Source organism: Podarcis pityusensis (genome assembly GCF_964106645.2).
Source record: "Podarcis pityusensis genome assembly, chromosome: 5".
NCBI classification, from domain to species: Eukaryota; Metazoa; Chordata; class Lepidosauria; order Squamata; family Lacertidae; genus Podarcis; species Podarcis pityusensis.
In genome coordinates, this window is record NC_138032.1 from 51136100 (window position 1) to 51157076 (window position 20977).

The 20977-nt window shown below is 38.7% G+C and overlaps 2 protein-coding genes across 10 annotated transcripts in view; one reads left to right on the forward strand and one right to left on the reverse strand.

Moving 5' to 3' along the window:
• ATRNL1 (attractin like 1) overlaps positions 1 to 20977 on the forward strand; it is a 521011-nt gene that overhangs the window by 498723 nt on the left and 1311 nt on the right. Inside the window, exons 29-30 of one of the 3 annotated variants that reach the window (XM_081005955.1) lie at positions 15533 to 15583; positions 19030 to 20873. In XM_081005955.1, the coding sequence (XP_080862081.1) occupies positions 15533 to 15583; positions 19030 to 19154 (176 nt within the window). In that variant the 3' untranslated portion in view covers positions 19155 to 20873. Of the gene's footprint in view, positions 1 to 15532; positions 15584 to 16666; positions 16717 to 19029; positions 20874 to 20977 lie in introns of those variants that run through there. The other 2 variants (XM_081005957.1, XM_081005956.1) reach the window with 2 other exon arrangements.
• The window catches only part of LOC308477450 (uncharacterized protein), a 119923-nt gene that overhangs the window by 16136 nt on the left and 82810 nt on the right, over positions 1 to 20977 (reverse strand). For all 7 annotated transcript variants that reach the window (XR_013986566.1, XR_013986567.1, XR_013986568.1 and 4 more), the window contains 2 exons: positions 5754 to 5999; positions 1096 to 1186 (listed from right to left, as the gene is read on the reverse strand). Coding sequence is in view for 1 of the 7 variants with exons in the window: in XM_081006041.1 (XP_080862167.1) it covers positions 5764 to 5999 (236 nt within the window). In the remaining 6 variants the exon portion in view is untranslated. The remainder of the gene's footprint in view (positions 1 to 1095; positions 1187 to 5753; positions 6000 to 20977) is intronic.

The window sequence follows — 20977 nt, forward strand, 5'->3', positions numbered from 1 at the left end:
AAAGCAATGTGCTATAACTTAAAAAGTAAATGGCTTCTTTTTTTATTACACACATAGTTATATGGATTGTGCAGAGTTTTCAACTGTGACAACTACAATAGAAGGCAGAGACTTTTTCAGGAAGCTTTTAATCTCTAGAACTTCCTTTCTTATTCTTCTTTGCATCAGTGAATTTCATTGTTAATTGCTTTCTTGTCCTCCAATATATTGTTTGCCTTATCCAAGCAAAGGATTCTCATCCCCCCTGTTCCAGTTCAGAGAATGTATATCTCATGATATACATACATACATATATATATTTACTATCAACCTAAAAATTATTCTATCCTAAATCCAATGACATTCTTTTATGTTTTCCCACTCCTTAATACCTGGGGCTGAGCCAGGAATCTACACAGATTCACATCTAAAAGAAAGGAGAAATTTCAGCTACTTTCTGGCCTTCTTAGTGCCTCACAGCGTAAAACATATTCTTACTGATTTTGAGCACTAATTAAAAACTTTGAGCCATTCACTGTTCTCTTGATGTGCATTGAGTAATGCCCATCAATACTAACTGCGGAAGTGTATGTTCAGCAGATCCGATCCCATTTTTGAAAACTCTTCAATATTACACATCCTAAGAACACATTATCACTCTTTTGAAAAATAGCAGAGGATCAGAACCTGAGCCAGAAATGAAATTCTTCCCCATTTGATAAAGAGTTATAGATTAAAAAGGGAAATAACTTGAAGTAGCTTTCTTGCTTTTAGAAATGATCAGATGAGAAGTTGTTATTTTAACACAGCTGTCCTCTGGGACATACAGGAGTTATTCAGTAATGAAAGGCAATTGGGAGATTTGACAGGTCTGTTCTTGAAACGGAGTCCTATGAGACCAGCCTTTGGAGGCAGAGGTGAAAGAAGAAATTGGTTTACCCAAAGATCTCTGGATATAGGATCTACATTCTCAAGGAGGCTGACTGTCAGTGTCAGGGTAAACTTAAGACACCTGTAGGCCGAAGTCTAACCAAATAAAAAAACCTCTTCCTGGTATTTCACAGTATTTTCTAATTACCTTAAAGAACACTTTGTATACTTAGTGAAAGTACTTACTACTTCTTGTTATTGTAACCCTCGTCGTCTTCAGCATTGGGGTATCCCTCCAAATGGATTGCAGGCCAGCAGTTGGGGTTTAGTGTGGGAGCTTTAGGATAAAATCAGAGGCATTAGCCGATTGCTTGGCAACAGTGCCAGATGGTTAGCATCCAACAGGAATGGCTTTTCTCAACAGCTGGCTTTTTAGTGCAGCTTACCAGGATAATACCCAACCATCCCAGCTAGATGACACTATTTCCTCACCTGGAATCTTCCAGCAACACATTTATTTTAAAACTTCTAAAGTGGCTGATAACAATGTAATAAAAGCAAGAAACATATTACCAACAAATAGATAAAGCAGCAGAGAACAGTTGCTAAAAACAACCATGCAATTCTGCATATTAGCTTAATAAAGCTGTCAGAACTGAATCCCGTTCTGCACAATTGTGCCTCGACACGTGCTGTTCCATCCATCCTTTCTCAACAGAGCCTTTCTCTATCTGCCTCCACAGCATCCAAGGTGCAGCAGGTGATTACTGGAGAGACAGCTTTTAGTGGGGTGCCCTGGCTTCAGAAGGAGCTTACTTGGAATCCACTCTTCCCAAGTTTATATTTTGATGCTGCATTTATAATTGTTCTTACTTTTAAGATTATTAATGCACTAGCTATTTTGTGGTGTTTTTCAGATTTCCTTATAAAGCTGCTCTGATGATATATTTGAAGGGTTAGTTATAATTCTGAGTTGCGATGAATCAAAAGCTCTTCTGTTCCTTATATAATAGTCACAATAGAGAATATGTTAACTGTTATGTTTACACCAGAAAGCTTCTTGTTAACTTGTGAAAACAGGCAACTTAAGTATCAACCATTGGTGCTGGGAATTGTGAATTCATTCAGCAGAAATTAAGAGGGTGATAAGAAATGGAGAATTAACACATAGTGAAAGGGAACAAATGGATTTTGTCACAAGAGCATGTTATTTTTAAAATATTGTGGGCATCTCTACTAAAATCCATATAAAACTGACTGATTTCACATGTGTACTGACTTATTTCAGTACTGGGACTGGTACCATTTACCTACATTTTTTTGCACCAAATTCCTCAATGAAACCACTCTTGTAAGGGCTCACTCAAGTGTACAGGCAACTCACACAGTTGCTTGAAGCACCAATATAGTTGGTACGCCAGCAAATCCATGTGCAGTTCGATAACTGAAGATTATCGTCACAGAAGATGTGTGTATTTGAAAAAGAGCATTTCTCATAACCAGGCAACCTGGGTTCAGAGATCTGTAGAGGAGGCCTTGCTATTATAGCACCCTTGGCTCTCCCAGCAGTGACATCCCTGTACAGATTTTGCAGTTTTACACACTCAGGTGATAGCTTCAGATCTATTTGTTATGCAGGCCTTTGAATCGTAGCTGGAGTGACCCCACAAATCAGCACCACTGATTGCTGTATGCTATTGATTACTGTACTGCTGAGGTTCACAAACGGTGTTCTGCATGCTTCATTCAGGCAGTCTGCAGCATGTCTGTAAAATACCATTAAAAACCATACAGCTGTATTACAATTGCTACGTAATAGGCAAAAAAATTATTATGTGGTCTGCCAAGACCCTCAGCAATTTTCAAGTGGGCCAGTTGGGATGGGGGATGTTTGGGAACCACTGCTGTAGATTCTGGTTTTAACTTTGTTTTTAATGTTGTATTTTATGGATGTTGCTAGCTGCCATGGGTTCTGATGGTGAGAGAGGTTGCAGTACAAGAAATGTTATAATAGTAATGATACAGGATCCAGAGGCTTTGATCCCAGCAACTTCTGCAGCACTAAAACAGGCTCCTCGGCGACATTCTTGCATACCCAACCCTCTCAACCCCAGAACCACTAAGAATTAGAACTAAGATACTCGAACAATTACATTTTTAAAGAATTTGAATAAAAAGCATTTGATATATGGACCCAGTGTATGACATAGATTTAAAGAAACATCACTGGTAAGAGAACATGCCATGAATATACAGAAGGAACTGTTAGCTTGAAAGCATTTCTCTCCCTAATAAAGAAATACATTTATCATTCTGGGACAAGAACATAATACCAATTCACTAATAAAAACTTCTTGCTTTAGTTTCCTTGGTTTGTCCCCTGTGATTCAAGTATGATAAATATTTCAGCTTTTCATGTCAAGTTCCAAGACACTTTCATAGTTAGAATAAAAAGCTCATTCATTATACTCAGCCTGCGCACACAATAGCCCATCTGTAGCCCAAACATGTAGTTTTTCTCATTATGGAATCATTCATGCTCATATTCAACATGCTACTTTCAATCTAGATTGATTCTAGATCCTACCATCCACAAGAGTGGGTATGGTTACTTGATATAAATTTGAAAACCCTCCCCTTCATTAGGTTATCCATGCCTTTTCCTTCCTGCATATGCCTCAGGTGAAGGAAGGAAGTGCTGACTGCAATCTTAGCATACACCCACCCACAATATCATTGGGCAGGAGTGGATACATTCCAATGGAGGCTGGGAAAACTTAGACCTAGTGGGGCACTTAGGTCATGTGACCTAGGTCACATGGGCAGCTCCTAGGACAGGGTGGTCAAACACCTGGCCCAAGGGAGTGTATGTGGCCCTCGAGGCCTTTTTTGGCAGCCCTTGGCAACATGTAGAGACTACTTGTAGTCTCCATTGATTCTAGAAAAAAATGTCATATGTACATAGCCTCTGAGTGGTTTTTAGGCCTATTTACCTAATTGTTTAAGGGCTGATCTTCACTTAAGATTTTGTATTTGGACACAAACTCTTCATGACAAGTACTACGTGAAAGTTACATACATTTAAAATGAATACATTTGTCCTGATTTTCAATCTGTGTTCAGATAAACGTGTGGAAGGGATTATGTTTGTGCCTGCTGGTCTCTTCCCCTAAACTGTCAACTCATGTAAACTCTCTGAATTCAATGCATACAGCCCCATTTTGTCAAGATACAGTTTGCATATTCAAAGCATATGTACGTTTGGATGTATAAGTATAGATGTCTGTGGTGATGGGCCATTGAACATGCAGACATCAGGGCTAGGCCAGCAAACATACTCCTGGCCACCACCATACATTCATCTATGCATAGCATTATATGTTTGCAGAGGGCTTCAGCCTAAAATTATTGGGAAATAAGTATTATTTACTAATTATACACATAATGGATGAGCATCACTTGATTACACTTGAGGATTCATAAAATTTTATGCAGGTACAACATGTGAATTAAGCATTTTTTTTTAACCATAATGACCAGCAAGTACCATTATATTTGAGCTGGGACAAGAGAAAATAAATCAGTTTTATTTTCATTCAACATTTGAATATGTGAGGTTATATGCTAACCTACTATATTTATTATCATCACCATCAAGCACATCTTCTCTCCTTTTTATACTTGGACTAATAAGGGATTGAAAGACTGCAGTAGTGCAAATGAGAAGTCTAAAAAAAGAAGCATTAAAGTTGAAATCTCATTTAAATTAGGACACTATTTGAAATGCTAAGCAGAGCATGATTTTTCGCCTTCCCAAGAGCACAGAGATGTGGTTGTGTAATATATTGTCAAATCAATATCTCCTGAAAATAATTCTTAAAGCAAACATTCCATCACCAATGCAAACTGCTCTTAAACACTGAATTGTTCACACCCAATTATTTTCAGATTTGTATGCTTTATTGCTGCCTAGAAAAGCATATGGACTAGAATGGACAATGTGAGGGGTATGAATAGAGGACCATTTGAAAAAAAATGTGTTGCAATCTCAAGCAATGGACCAGCTCATAAAATGCTTTCTATCTTTTTCCTCACTACTGCCAGCGGTCAAGTCATTAGCTAAGATCAAATACTCCTAGCAAATGAATCTTTAAGATTGTGAAAATTGCTGTAGCATAGAGGAGCCATGAACTATTGGCTCAGAAGTTGTTAGTTCATCACGTTTGCAAGTCACTCTTACATGTGAGGAAAGCAGCTAGAACAGGGGTCAGCAAACTTTTTCAGCTGGGGGCCAGTCCACTGTCCCTCAGACGTGGGGGGGACGGACTATATTTTGAAGTAAAAAATGAACGAATTCCTATGCCCCACAAATAACCCAGAGATGCATTTTAAATAAAAGGACACATTCTACTCATGTAAAAACATGCTGATTCCCGGACCATCCGCGGGCCAGATTTAGAAGGCAATTGGGCCGGATTCGGCCTCCGGACATTAGTTTGCCAACCCATGAGCTAGAAAGACCAAAAATATTATCTTAAATCACATTGCTAGTGATTATATAAGTGTCTTCCTGGTCAATATAAAGGTACTACAGATCATCCATTAGATATCGGACTACCAAGTAATGGTAACAAAAAACCAGGCTGTGCAACAGGAAGTCCCTTATTAATGAAATGGTCTTTGCAGGTTAGAGCTTTCATTAGCTATTTTAACAATCACTGAGTTGGATCCAGAGTTGAACTTAGTAGCAACAGAAATTGGTGGGACTTAGTCATGACATAATTTAAGTTGTCCCATTGATTTCAGAGGAAGGTTACTTCAATTAAACTTAGTCCACATCCAACCTGTTATATGAATCATCTCCCTGAATCTGTCGCCTGCAAATGATTCAACATTTCACTCACCATAGATCTGTTAGTAGGGCAACATTTGGAGGGCTACAGATTTCCTAGCGCTGGCTTCTTCAGCAGCCTGCCTCATCTGTGCCTCTTGGCCCCTCTCGTCAGCCTCTGCTTCCTCCTCTGATTTTGGACTGCTCTCTGCCACAGCCTCTTCTTTCTCGCTAAATCCTGTTACCTCTTCAGCTTCCAACACCTGCTCCTCCCAGTCTGCTTCCTCTTCTCCCTCTGACACAGCCAGTGGCAGGAAATCTGAATGGTGAAGTCAAGGAAAAGGGTGACAGGGAAGCTACAGTATGCAATCATTAGCTGCAAACTTTTCAGATTGCAAATTTGAAATGTTGTTCATCTCCAGGTGTTAAATAAAAGCTTGTTTGGATTAAGATTAATGAAAGAAGGAAAATGAAGGAGAAAACAGAGAAACCCTCCCAAATGTGAGAAGTTGTTTACATACCTTTCATTGCAAGCAAGGAAAGCGGTTTTGTTTTTTCTTTTCTTTTCTGAAAGGGGAAAGCTTACTCAGTGATTAAATTGAAAAATTGACAAATAACATAAATATTTAAACCTTTTCAGGTATTCAAGGTTGCCCTAAAATCTGCTTGTAATAATACTGAATTTCAAAATAAAGAATGAGGCCAGGAATGAGAAGTATTAGCAAGCAGTTGTCATGGTCTCCCTTTGGACTAGAAGCATGGCTATAGTAATAAAACTCTCTGTGTTAGCATCTCTGTAGACAAGTGGCCTTGAGATCTTTGTGCTGAAATAAAGCATAGGGGAAAGGCAAGCTGAAAGAACGAAGGGGAGGGGAAAGAGAAGAGGATCAATTTACTCAGACAAATGCATCCATTTTTTTATTTTTATTTTGCTGGTTTCATCTTTTTAAAAATCAAACTGGAATGAGATAGAATTAAAACTTGGGCTGTTCTTACTAAGAAAACAATAAACCTATCCCAGCCTTTGAAATGTGGTGCACATGCATTCACCAAGGGACACAAAAAGCTCTGAGCAATGATGAAGAATGCTCCACAGGCAAGTGGCTACACACACAGTGGGCTGGTTCACACATAAGCCTCAGTAAGCCTGAGCAGAGCATCAGGACTGCACCTGCCCCTTACCACGTTGCTGGGAGGAAGACTTCTACCATGATTACTTTAATTTTCGAAGATACCTTAGCTTAGGGCTAGGTACGAATCAGGGATCCTTGTTTACAACAAATAGTGGTTAGTCGCTAAACAGGGCATCTTCAAACTATGGATACTGAAACCAGATTGTTTAATTGTTGTTCTAAACCAGGATTCCTGGTTCTCACATGGTGTTAAGTTGCAAACCCTTGAAATTCAACTAACTCATCAGCAGTCCTCCTCCTCTTAGCCTTGCAGGAGGAAGAGAGGAAGGAGATGCACAAGCCAGGTTTCCTCAGGCTCACTGAAGTTTGTCCATGTAGTCACTGTATGTGCATACCTGCCTCTATATGTATGCATGCACTGACCATACCCACTCTTGATTTGCTGATGCCCACTGCTGGCATGTGGTCTTCAGAGGGTTAGCCAACAGCAAAAACAGTAATTAAAAAATAGCCACCCCTGATGTTCTGCTAAACTGTACTTTTGTATTATGTGCAAGCCAGCACAAATGACTGCCCCATCCCCTTTTTGCCTTGAGCTCAGTACGCAGATCAGAATCAGGTCATTCTCTCCCTCCTTCACCTTCCTGCTAGTGATCTAGTGTAGTCAACACTATGTGTGGTCGGGCTATGGGAAGTTACTGTAAAAAGGGAAATGGAGCAAACAGGTATTTCCACCAATCAACAAAATATTCCTTTTGCTTCCTGACAAGGGTTATAGCATTATCTGTGCTGGATCAAAGCAGATGTCATAGTGGTAAATAAGAGGGGAAAGTTCTCCTGTGCTATAGAAGCACTAATCTGTGCTCAGACTTACAACTTTATACAAACAAGATAGTAATGCAACTAATGGGGGGCAGGGAGAGAACTTTAGGGGGGGAATTGGACATGAAGGTATGGTTGATGTAAATGGGCCAGTGGTATTTTATAACTTGAAGTTACAAATAAAACTAGACACCAGTTATATATATATAGAAGAAAAATTCAGTTTTGAAAAAAATGCACATCATTTGTCAAAAGGAAAGCAGCCTTCATAATTTGTTGATGTATGGCTCCAACTTTTTCCATTATTTATGAGTCTGCAACATTTTTTGTAACAGTTCCTTCACCACATTAGCTTGCTCAATGGAAAACATTCCTGTGACTCAAACCTATGAGCAAAGTCCTAGTCATTTCTGCTGGACTTAGTTAAATCAATATGCTGAATGAGATTGGGCCAGCTTTGGTAATGGAGCTAGCCAAAATTGAGAGGAGGATATTTACTATTTTGCTTTTCTCGCTTTCTTTTTTTTCCTGATGTATCTGATGTTTATGGGTGTACTGCAGATAATCTGACTAGCCATGCATCACAAATGTTTGAAGGCCTGGAGGTCTCACACAGTAATCTGCTTTCCAAATTCTAAGAACTGGTTGACTTAATCCTGAATTAAATACCAAAGATTATTTATTTGTCATTATGACTGCTAGCAATGGAATCTGAGATGCACTGAATATTTAATGGCAGAATTCAGCTGGATACTGAATAACTGGAAAATTTTAATTTTGCTTAACAAACATTTTTTTCATAAAAAACCCCCCAAGCTTAAAGGAAAAAGTCGACAATATATTAAAGCAGAATGTTAGCAACTGCCTCCCCCCAAAACGCTTCTGATCCTGGTAGTTACTCAGCCTTACCGAATGTAATTTATAAGAGAGAACACATTATGGGTGCAGATAGAATAGAAGACATTATAGGTGAAGATAGTATCTACTTTTGATTAAAGTGGTGTACCAGAATTTTTGGTCACCATAATAATTTGTCTAAGAAGATACTCATCACCAAGTAAAGTTTGTGAGTTGTGAAGGAAAATATAGTTCTACAATACAAAATACAGTACAAGACCTTCAACCTCTGTTGTCGTGTAACATCTTTGCCAACTGCAGCACTAAGTTCAGTCCATCTGAAGATATCTAGGTACACAAATCTAATTCAGAGTTTAAAGGCACCCCAGAAATGAATATATTGAGAGTATGTGTAGCGAGATAGAAGTGGGTCAACTAGTTGTTCCAGTTTTGAAAGGAAATTTTAGAAAAGCAACTTGTTCTTCAGACATTGCTGTTGAGGACAAACCTAAAACTAAAATAGATGCTGTTACATGCCCAGGCAATTGGTAACTAGGCTCTGTCTGCTGCTCTTTTGCATAAAAGCTGGAACTGACTGTCCCAATTAGATTACAATTACCCCTGCTCAGAGGTCTTGGATAACACAGGCTTTTTAGATGCAAAAGAGTCATTCTTCAAAAGGCCAAGGGATTTCTCCTTGTACGGCAGAAAACAAGCAAGGCAAATATAAATGATTCATAACTGTAACCCTGACCATTCTCCCTCCAAATTCATTTCCCTCAGCCTCACACTGTCTTTCTGTTCCTGCATTTTACCTTTATTTATCCTTCAGGCGTCTTTCTGTATATTACATCCTATTTCCCAAGTCTGTCTATGAGAGTGGGCTGATGTTAGGGCTGCAAAACTGATAGAAAGGTACCAACTCGGCCAATTAGGGGCTTTCTGGGCCCCGTATTGCCAGTCAAAGGATGCAAATGTTGATTTCCCATTATTATTTTAAAGTTGTGTATTTTTATTTTTATTTTGCACATATATGCTTTGTGCAAGTATGCATACTGGGGCAGGTGAGTCCCACAGATGTAGACTCTCTATTTCTACTCAGAATTGAGATTGAGGACTTCATTCGGGAACCATACCGTGAGTGGGAAATGAAACACTGAGCATCTTTTTGCCAGCAGGAAACCTAAGAGTTTTAGCTGAATTCTAATCTCCATTGGGAAAGATTAGCCACCCATCTTTGAGAGGGCCTATCACTGCCTCCCCCTTCTCTTTCCCCTAGGTAAGAGTTTCTTGCCTAGAAGTATGGAGAAGGCATCAGAAGGGGACACTGAGGAGCCTCTTAAGACTGATTGACTGGAACCCTCAAAAAGCCCTAAGACTGGGTAATCTGCTTTGTGCGGATTGAGTTCTTTCTATGGGCTTGCTTGATTTGAAGCTTGTAGTTTGGTCCACTTGTTTGAGCTATACACTTTGGGTTCTCTGCTATGGATTCATAGAATAAGCTGTCTACAAACTAGATACTCTTAGTGTTTCCCATCTGTAAAATGGATACACATTTTTAGAATATTTTCCAGGTGTTTAATTTCTTAATACTATTTATGTGAGTGACAGACATGGTCTTAAATTAGTTTTGCACTTTTAGTTCTTCCTATGTGATACATTTGTAGCCTATGTCATATCAACTGTGTTGGCCTGCATTATTTATAGAAGGGTTGCTTGGCAGTAGAAGACTTGGAAGAGGGCTATAGCTCAGTGGCAGAGCATCAGTTTTGCATGTAGATAGTCCCAAATTCAATCCCCAGCGTCTCCAGGCAACACTGGGAGAGACTCCCTGTATGAAACCCTGGAGAGTTGCTCCTAGTCAGTGCTCACAATACTAAGCTAGATGGATTTGACTTGCGGCATGGAAGCTTCCTATGTACATGTAATGTAATAACAGACTTATGTCTCTGGTAGTTTCCTATGGACTCTGTTCCTTTTGCACTGGGCTCCAGCCCAGACCTTGCCCGACTAGGTACCCAAATTTTGTTGTCTTGGAGTGGAAAACTATTGTTGCAGTAAACATCTGAAATGACAACTATGGCTTGCACTATGAAAATCACCTCTTCCTGTTCACCCTTCTTTATCACTGGATAGTGGCAACCAGTACATTTGTTTTATAGGGAAGATAAAACAAATCCGAAACTGATTAAACTTTAAAGCACATAGCTTTCTCTCCTTCGGCTACTGCTTGGTGATAGGGACTTGGAAGAATGGCATGCTTTCCACATGGGCCACAGCTAATGTCCACTAAGGAGTTGGATTTGCCATGGAGGAGGTGGCAAAATGTGGAGTATGGGGAAGCTTTGAAGTAGTCTGACAAGGATAGATTTTAACAAGGAACGAAGAAGAAATGAGTATCTGAGACAAAAGCAAATGGGACACTTTATGCTTCTAATGTTTTTCTTTCTCCTTTGCTAAGCTCCTATCAGGAGACTGTCAAACCTAACCACAATATCAACAGCAAAGATAGTGATGCTTTGATCATTACTCAGATCGAGCAGGTTTTCCCTATTATATGGCATCTATTTGAAGTGAAAATGAAGCACCATGAATCTCTTTGGAAATGGCAGGATTTTGTAAGGGATAGCATCACATATCAGTTTTGTAGAATATTATCATTAATTTCAGTACAAAAGAAGAAAAGAATGAAAAGAAAGAAATTGTTACAAGCCACTGACATTTCCGATAAAACTGAAGATTCTGTTGCTTTCCCAATTTAGTATTATTGATCATTTCCATATTACTTTAAGTATGCAGTGTGCTTTATAGTGTGCTTTTCCTTATCTCACAGATCCTCACAACACCCACTTTTCAGATGGTGAACTGAGGCTAAGAAAGATTTCTCCCCCACAGATTTTAAACCAGGATTTCCAAAACCCAATACTCTTATTCAACAGATTATATTTTTAGCAAGGCTTTGGGCTTTCACTGGAACAGGTAAAATAGAAAACATAAGCGAAAAAGTCTGGGTAAAATGAAGACATACATTTTGTGTTTCAAGGACTATCATTTCTTTGATATGTGTGACATTTCTCTGTCAACAGCTCATTCTGATTGGCATGTGGGATAACAGCAGAATGAGATTTCCAGGGTAAATACATGGATTAAAGGAGATTATACTAGTAACTGTAAATGGATGATAAATGCTTTAGTTTTCTGTATTTCTGGGAGGAAAAAAGTCTGTTCCAAAGCATGGTCATAAGGGATGTATAAAACTAGATGGTCCTTATCACACTACAGGGTCTCCTATTTGCATTTACCCCCTTTTAAAAAAGTTTACTTCCCTAAAATGAAGCAAAACATGGAAACAAGCAGTTCTGCTTGAATTATGAATTAGAACATGCATATGCATATATATGTGCACTGATCATTTTGCATAATTTATTCCAGTCATAAGATTTGAGGTTACTGACTGTAGAATTGGAGTGGGGAAAATTTTTAAATTCCTAGTTACAGCTTTCCATCCTTTAAGTTCCAATCACCTAGCTCTTGCTGATCTGCTTTGACACTGATTTAATAGCAGAAAACAGAATCAGCTGAAAAATGCAAACTACAAACTGTAAGTCACTAATGTTGCAGAGTCTTCACTGTTTACAATAAGGTAAGGTGGAGTTTTCTCTTCTACCTTGGAGATCACACACGATTCAGGTGTGGTTAACATACTACACTATATTCTTGTGAAGTCACAAATCAGTGAATAAGGATTTCCTTGAAATCAAATTAGAAGAACAAACAGCATTGTGAGAGCAGAGGTGCGTCTTCTTATGATTAACTGATTCACTATTAATGAGCAGACACACTTTAAAAGTAGAAACTGATTATTTGGGTGGAAAGGATCTATCATGCATCAAATATCTATGCTAAGTAAGAAGTCTGTGTAATTGGATTTTTAAGAAGTTAGGTGCAGTGTTAGGGAGCTGCTGAACACATCTTTTTAGCTTCCAAAATTTGCTTCCAAAGGTTATTTCAAGGCACTTTAGTTTATAAATCTGCCAACATAATTGCCTCTCAGAGAATGTTTATTTTGCTACATATTTAGGGATGACAGTTGTGGTGACAGTTGCTTCCATGTGGTGAGTCCAAGACAAAGTACTACTGAATGGGATTTTGTTCCATAAAAGAAAATAGCACTGATCTGCCTACAATACAAATATTTGATTTAATGGAGTTGTAATTCATATCATTACTTAAATGGACATACTTTTCCACATCCTAACCAAAAACTGACAGTGAAAAACAAGAGGGTACTTTAGGTAAGGAGGTAGAAGTGAGCCAAAAATGAGGGAGAGGGGAAGCAGAAGTCTAAAGGTGACATGAAGGACACCAGGGTCTTAGAGAGGGGGAGCCTGGAGGAAGGGAACAGAGACGGTAAACTGGGGACTGAAGAAAGAGGAATAGGGGAAGAAAGGTGACTGCCTGAGAACTACATGTATGCCATCTTTCGTTCCATGATGGAACAAAACAAAAGAAGAAATGAGAGCACCTTGATTCATTTTAATAGGGTTTGGCTACAGATAAACCCAGTTGAAATGAATGGGGGCTGAAATGCAGCCTTGCTTTGTGAGCTGAGTCCAACACAGCATCTTTGAACACAGAGGTGGGAGATGAGGAAAGGATGGCTAAGGGCACCTGATTTGTACCTTTCAGTTCTTCTTCGGTTTACGATGCATTCAGTAAATGTACTCTCTCTGAATAATGGGTGCAAGTGAAGTTAATGTTTATAAATAAGGCTAGCAAGAGGAGAAACCCTGGCATAACATTAAGATAGTGCTCACACCATTATAAATGAGAGTTGATGAACCAGGATATTTTCATATGTGCTTGCAGAGTGCTTTAGTGCACTGAAACGATCATAATAAATGACAGAACCTAGTAAAAATGCCCAGTGTGTAATTATAAATAGTATTGATGAAATAAAAATGAAGATGTACTTGTTGAGCTCCATGGTGATCTATGTAACCACTGATTAGCCATTCTAATTCCCATTATTTTCTCAGTAGGGTTGAAATTTCACTAGAGCCATTTGCATTAACTTTCATAGGTACAGGGATCTCTGATATTATTAATATACTAAGTAATGAGTTCATTGCACTAATGCAGCTGCATTTAGTCCTCAGTTACTGGGCTTTTACAGGAGCTTTTTTGGGGGGGGGGAAACTAACCAAGGAAATTGCAGCAATGCTGAAATGTGAAGCTTTTGGTTTCAAACGGCATTAGAGCACCATCTTTTCTGTTATTAACTTGCCTGCATGACAACTCTTGCCTAATCTGGTTGTTGTTCTAAATTTCTTTGTGACATTATGGTTAACTTCTTTAATTTTCATTTAGAGTATTAAAGATTCTACACTGATGGGTCTTTACTGTAATTATCATAGTGTGTTCCGTATTGTGAATGTTCAGATTCTGCATAACAATGTGGAAATGCCAGTAATTTAATCTAATAAAGTTATCTATCCAGAATGGTATCTTACAATAATATGTATTTAAAAGGGGGATGTATTCCAATTATCTGCCTAACCAAAACTAGCAGGTCATCTTTAACACCCTTCACTTTAACAAAGGAGAAAGCGTTAGCATGATAAATTTTTAATTAAAATGAACAATAGAGGAATGGGGAAACTTACATTTCTCAGCCAGCAAATAAAACTAAAGTATAAAATGTTGGTTTCTTATTCTGGAAGGTAATATGGTCTTCCATCAGTTAGTATGTACTGTATACAACAAAATGGGGGGGGGGGGAGAGAGAGAGATTCAAACATCCCAGCCTGGGTATTTCTATTTAAATCTGATTACAGTGAAATAAAACTGTAGCTATTAAAGGTTTAAAAGAACTACAAATACAAGCAGTAAAAGAAGACAGTTAGTAAATGAGGTAGTAAAACATTTCAGCAGGGCAAACAGTTTATAGCTCACTGCCTTCTGTAGCAGGCGGCTCTATTCACCAAAGCCTCACGTGTGGTTCCCTGAATTGCACTTAAGCCTGCAATTAACCTTTCACGCCTAATGAAGCTGTTTTGCTGGAAAATTAAAATGTATAGTACTGCCTGCTCTTGCAAAAGTTGTGGGGAGCGGGGAAAGCTATCTCAGAATGAATCCATTTTCAAAGCCTATTGTTCAAATGTAAAATTCAAGTATTGCACTTACATCTTAAATTGCACACCACAGTTTGCAAGGCAATCTGCTTTATTGTGGTACATTTTATTTCTGTACTTATTAATTGTTCTGCATAATTGTTAAAAATAAAAAACCCGCACACCAGTAATTTTATAGTTAGGCATTTAGTGCTTGAGGATCAACTATTACCACTAAATTGCCATTAGGGAAGACTATAGTTGTTCTATGTACAACCAAGATAATATTGTTTTTTCTTGTTTCTGGTGTTGTCTTTTAAAAATAATAATGTCATTTTCTCTGGCATATTGGATTGGCCGCTCCTTTTAATGGTGTCTCTAGCATTCACTAAAGGAAACTATCGATTGTTTCCTAACCAAAGGTTATGAAACTGGTCATCCCCATTTCTGTAAAGCTAAAACTGATTTGATAAATCCTATTCCAAGATGGACTTGGAATTTCCTGACCTCAAGATCACAGAGAAGCTTCTGGCCTGTACATGTGACCCATTAATTCTGCTTCTGTGATTTGATACTGAACCATGCTGATTCTACAGTACTACTGCTACAGAACTGAAGAAACAGAGGCTCTCAGCTCAGGAGGGAGTATTTTTAAAGGGGGAATGCATGAAGTAAATTATAACAAGCCATGAAACTAGGGGTGACAAATGGGAGTTATCATAGGATTTACATTTCCAGCCAATAATATTAACTCTAACTGTTTAGAAACACAACCCTATTAAATAAAGGTAAAGCATATAATAAATATTTAAGCCCCAGCATTTTTACTGACTCTTTGGTTGCATTTTGATGTAAATTCTACTTGCCAGCAGCGTCTGTGCATCATTTTGACTTGGTAATGAAATTCTTTTAGACCGCCAATCTGAAGTAATGAATTGTTCCCCTAGTTAATTGTACTGCTTTGATAACAAGGAACTGTGTTGGGCCTAGAGAACACGGTAAGTGAATTCCATTGGATGATTTGTGTGACGTTTTGAAAAATGATCTTCTGGAGTGACTTGATATTAATGGAACTCTAACAGCATGCAAGCATGTCCCAGTATGCAGTTTTAGATTGAAAAGAAGCAGTTCCTTCTGAATAGTGGAGTAAGAGGAACAGCATCCAATAAAGCATATTTCAAGAAAATGAAAACTTGGGAAAAGCAGGTTAGGTTCAGCTCTTTTGTGAGTTCAGGGTGTCCGGTAAAAAGTGCCTTGATGTGTTTTTTTGGGGAGCACATTCTATCCCTAGCCTGATCCTAGATCAGTTCACTAACTGTAACAGTAAAAAGCAGTAACATTTGAAGATTTAACTAAAGACAGTTGCTGACAAGCAAGTATCAATCTGGTGCTTGCTTGCTTGTTTGCTTACTACTAAATCAATTCACTAGTATGACCTGGTCTGTGGAGACTGAATGACACTTAAAAATGCTGCACAACAATGCCTCAGTGTGCCAGAGAAGTGGATGCACTGGCACTGGAAATGAGGACAGGTCATAGTCTGGTGCAAGGGCTAGAAAGGCATCAATGAAAGTGAAAACTTGAGGCTAATATCAACTGGAACCAGTCTAAGACAAGAGCCATGCATATGGAAATATTTTAATTGTTCTCAGAGCAAAGAGAAAGACAGAAACAAGAGGTTTCTCAACTACAAGCAGGAGTGGGCAGTACAGAAACACACACACAACATATGAAAACATACCGTATTTGGTATTTATCAGAGCATGACCTAAAAGAAATAAAGATGTAAAAGGTCCTTGGACAGCTATGGTAAGCTGACTTGGGCTCTCTACCAACCTCCAGGATACACATTTCTTCCTGACTTACTCACAAATTCAAGAGTTCTTCAGTAGCCTGAACATTGGGTTTAGAGTCCTGTGGATGTCTGGTGTCTTTTGCACCTTGAAACCACATTAATGATGCAATCCTGTGCATGTTTCTTTCTAACCATACTCTCAGGTAAATGTGTTTGGACTACAACCTAGGTTATATTTTTAAGACTGGTGGGCACCAATTAATTTGGATCTTTCTTTCATCCCGAGGGCTGAAAGCAAGTCCTGGTTTTCTGTCCAACTAAGCTTTCTTCAGAAAGGGCCTACTGAAATTAATGAACGTAAGGTAGTCATTTCTATTAACTTCAATGGGTCTACTCCAACTACCGTTGGCTACAACCCCTAGCACTTCTTCTTACGAAGGACAATTTCATGCTGAACACTGCTATTCTAGCCACCAATGCCATAGTGCTACTGAATGATGCAGAATCAGAGAATGGCAAATATGATGTGGGAAATGATTTCATGGCCCATGCTTGTGTATGTTAATTTGTATGGATCCATTAAAGGATATGAATTAGGGCCAAACTACATCACACAATGTGGCAAGGCATGCTTGATTATGTAATTTAAATAGCATTCACATGTGCAAAAGGAATAAGGAGTGTGGTGCAGTTTCTCATGCTGCAGTTCCAATAAACATCTATACATATACACATACATACAGATGACACAGACACACACACACACACACACACACACACACACACACTGCTATTTGTCATAGGAAAGAAGTTCCCAATGGTGGTAGTGCCAGCTTCCTTTCTGTGGTAAACAGACATTCCAGGCAAGGAGGGTTTTCTTTGGGACCACTACAAAAGGTATTTATCACATGCACCACAGTTCTGATCCCCCCTCCATGCTACCTGAAGCATAATAAACAAGCATCACCAAACTACGTGTTTAGTGCAACGTGAAGAAGTGATCCTGAGCAGGGAGGAAGATTAAAAGAAGCATCTATGTAGGAGTTTCACAGCTGCGCTTAACAAGAGTCAGGCTGTGGGACAACAAAGCCAGTGGAAAAAATACTCTGACTCATGAGGAGAAAGATGGCCCTGCCCTGAGATGCTGCCATAATTAGTATCATGGGGAAGCATCTGACAGCATCCAGAATGATGTGGGGAGAGATCAACTAGCCGCCTTCTCTGTGAACAGCAGGGAAGAGTTTTTCAACAAGTTGATCTACTCTTGTGGAACCTGGAAAAGCATATAGTGAATCCAAACTTCTACATTTTAACTTTGCCCCCTGAGAAATAACTGTCCCTTTTGAACCCCGTTGGGTCTTCTGACAAGCCATGAAACATTCTTTGCACATGTTGGATTTTGCTCTCTGTATCTGTGCTTTTGCAACATGGAAATGATTTTGATTCAGTAAAAAGTATGAGAGGGAATATTTTACAGATACACCTAATTTTTGCATACTGACATCCACTCAATGAACTGAAGAACAGTGTATGGTGGCACAATTAGAAATCAAAGTCAAGAATCTTCAAATATTGTATTCTCATGGCTGTTCTTAACTGACAAAACATGCAGAGTTGTAGTTAGTAAGGCAATTCACAGATGCCTCCTTTCCCCTGACGCCCTGGCCTTGCGCACATGCTGATTTCCTCAGTGCCAGCTTAAGTCTTTTATGTTCTTCCAGGCCTTTTAAGATCTGGTTTTAAGTATGTAACATGGTTGGGGATTTTAAAGTGCTTTTGGTGATTCTGCTCAATGGTACAAAGAACTATAACGTCTTTTTTTTGCAGCCCACGGCAGCCATTTTGTGCTGGTACCCACAGCACTTTTATCAAGATATGATCTGGCACCTCTCTTCTTTTTTTTTTTACCCAAAAAACCCAGTGCTTTTTGTAGATAGTATTTTATAGTACTGGTTTTGTTGTTTGGGTTTTTGTGCTGCTTGTCTCATAAATCCTAACTAAATCCTAATCCTAACCCACCCACTGCAATTCACTTGATGGGAAGCAGTATTTAGATAAAATAGCTCAAATCTGTGTCTCCCAAGCCTTAATTAATACACCCTAGGCAACAAGTTGGATGTCTATCTGTTTTTAAAAATAAAGAGCCAGCAGGGAAGGAGTGGGATTGGTACTGTGGCACAGGGACAGAGGACTATAACTCTTTGCTTTCACTGGCTTCTGGTATTGCTTTGTTGTTGTTGTTTATATGAAAACCCAGCTACAGTGTGTGACAAGTGTCTTATTTACTTTTGTCATACCCTCCAACATTCCTTAGATGAAAATAGGGGTATTCTACTATATCAGTATCGCTGCTAGTTAGTGGTATTATTAGTTTGGGATTTTCTTTTTCCATCATGCTTTCCTAAAGGCAATACATAAACACAATGATTTCTGTGCTTAAAATACTGCAGTTTTGTATGTTTTCTCTCATAACTTTTGTACTAGACCAGGAGGAATTGCTCAAGCAGTCATATGGCAAGTCTGATTCCATTGCTTGTGAGCTAGTTTCTGGTGGAATTAGAAGCTCCTCTCAGTGAAAGTAGAAAGAGAAAGCAGGAAAAATGTATTCTCATAGCAGAATGTTAATTCCTCTTTTCCTTTTCCTTCCAGGACTGGCAATTGCAAGTGCACTGATAGACATTTCACAACAGAAGCCCTCAGAGTGTAAAGATAAGAGTTCGGCAGTCAGAAATCGAAAACACCACCTTTCAACACGTCAAGGAACTTGTGTCTGAGATTAAAATAACACATTTGTATATTCTGTAATGTTTTTCTTTCTTTTTCTCTTTTTTAAAGAGCTTCCATTGTAAGCTAAAATACAGCCTCAGGTTTTATGGAGGCAACCTCTGGATGGTGGTAAGAATGGTGGTAAGAACCTCCAGGCTCAGATAGATTAGCACCTTCTTTCCGCTGTGCCCCAAAGCAGGGCATCTGGAATGACAACGGTGAATATACTGGAGGACCTTATGAAAAGATTCTGACATCAGTAATGATATGAAAATACTTCTCCACACTTCTTGTTATTCATATCAGGAAATAAAGAAAAATGTATGGGAAAAGATAGTACATTGTTTTATAATGTGGAAGGAAATATATCATGGAAAATTAAAGTAAGTCTAAAGGACTTGTTATATAGCTAGAAGTGTTGAGTTATTCAGTTTCTCAGCTTGATTAGTGCTGAGATACACACATCTAAGAAAGCAGAAACTGACATTATTAGGGATATAAATAATATTATCATTACCCTGAAATGAAGGCATAATTTGAACTTTGTGATAGGCAGATATAGCAAAAACCATGTATTTCAATGAGCCAGATGTAACAAAAAAAACCTCTGAAAGGATTTATGCATATCAAAGATTTCTGCCTTCCAAAGGACCCTGCCACAGTCTAAGGTCTGAAGCAGGATAAAGACTGGACTTTTCTACTATGTAAGAATTCAGAATGGTGAATACAGCAAAGAGTACATGCTTGTCTTCCATGCCAACCAACTAACTCATTATCAGATCTGACTGAGTTTGGGAAAGTGTGTCCAGCAGCCAAGATCCCTTTTCCCCCAATAGCCATCTCCAAAATTGCAAGACCCCAGGAGATCAAAAATTGCAAGACTCTCTGCAGAAGAATATCTGATGCTTTTTTAACTAACATAATTGTGAAGGCTGAAGTCAAATGTAGCTTTAAGCATGCTGACGTCTATTGGTTACAATAGTCTCAAGCATACTCAAGTTTGTGGCAAATGGTAGCCTCAATGTCCAGTGTTAAAATTAATGCCATATCCGCTTATTTGCAGAATAATGTTCCCCTGGCCACACTTACCCCTTTATCACAGTCCTCCCTCTCAGAGCAACAGATCCAAGCTCTTCGTATTCATTGCATTTAAGTAATTCCACTGTACCCTAAAATAAAGTCCCCAGTGGCTTGTAGGAAGTTTTGTCACTTGGAACTCTTGGAATGACTTTTCTGTATGTGAGATCACCTTATCAACAAAAGCTAAAGGGAATTTTTTGGCTATTTTAAAGAAAATATCAAGCAGCGTCTTTGTTTTATTTTCATTATGCAGTTCAGCCCTTCCATTCACAAAAGGAACAATGATCCAGCAGAGGTAACTACTCACAGAGGAGGGGGACCAATTTTTGGCCATTTTCCCTTCAGCTGCCACACCACCTCCCTTGTTGTTTTGGAATTTCCCCCAACTCTCTGATCATAAGTGGAATGTCACTCAATAGGTGAATGATTAAGGTGGTACCCAACTAAGTCATACTCAGAGTAGACCCACTGAAAATCAATGGGCGGGGTATAAATAATAAATTATTGTTACAAATTATTATTATTATCAAATCCATTTGTTTCAGTAGGTCTATTCTAGTTATAACTAATGTTGGAGTCCAACCATAATATTTAATGTAAAAGTTGTTTGCGGAAGGTGGCGGCAGATGAAGCACGTTTATACAGTGGTGCCTCGCAAGACGAAATTAATCCGTTCCGCGAGTATCTTCGTCTAGCGGTTTTTTCGTCTTGCGAAGCAACCCTATTAGCGAATTAGCGCTATTAGCGGTTT